The 278-nt window shown below is 64.4% G+C and overlaps 1 protein-coding gene across 1 annotated transcript in view; it reads left to right on the top strand.

Moving 5' to 3' along the window:
- Positions 1 to 278, top strand: part of LOC119586918 (glycine-rich cell wall structural protein-like) — a gene marked incomplete in the record, with an annotated part of 5,192 nt that overhangs the window by 3,585 nt on the left and 1,329 nt on the right. The window contains 1 exon segment of the mRNA XM_037935649.1: positions 1 to 278. Within this exon segment, the coding sequence (XP_037791577.1) occupies positions 1 to 278 (278 nt within the window).

Raw genomic sequence — 278 nt, 5'->3', positions numbered from 1 at the left:
AAGATCGACTACAACGTCGTGTTCATCCGCTCCCCCGAGAAGCCCCCGACGCCCGACCCCATCATCATCCCCCCCGCCAGTCAGAAGAGCGTCGTCTACGTCCTCAACAAGAAGTCCGAGGACGACGGCCCTCGGGTGATCGAGGTGCCTGCGCCGCCGCCCAAGACCCCCGAGGTGTACTTCGTCAACTACGGACCCAACGAGAACCCGACTCTACCCGGGGGCGTCAACCTTGACGCTGCTCTCAGCGCCGCCGTCCAGTCGAGCGGTCAGGTGAT

This window comes from Penaeus monodon, chromosome 22 (assembly GCF_015228065.2).
Source record: "Penaeus monodon isolate SGIC_2016 chromosome 22, NSTDA_Pmon_1, whole genome shotgun sequence".
Classification (NCBI taxonomy): domain Eukaryota; kingdom Metazoa; phylum Arthropoda; class Malacostraca; order Decapoda; family Penaeidae; genus Penaeus; species Penaeus monodon.
Note: the sequence above shows the minus strand (reverse complement) of the source record. Positions and strands in the feature narration are given on the sequence as shown.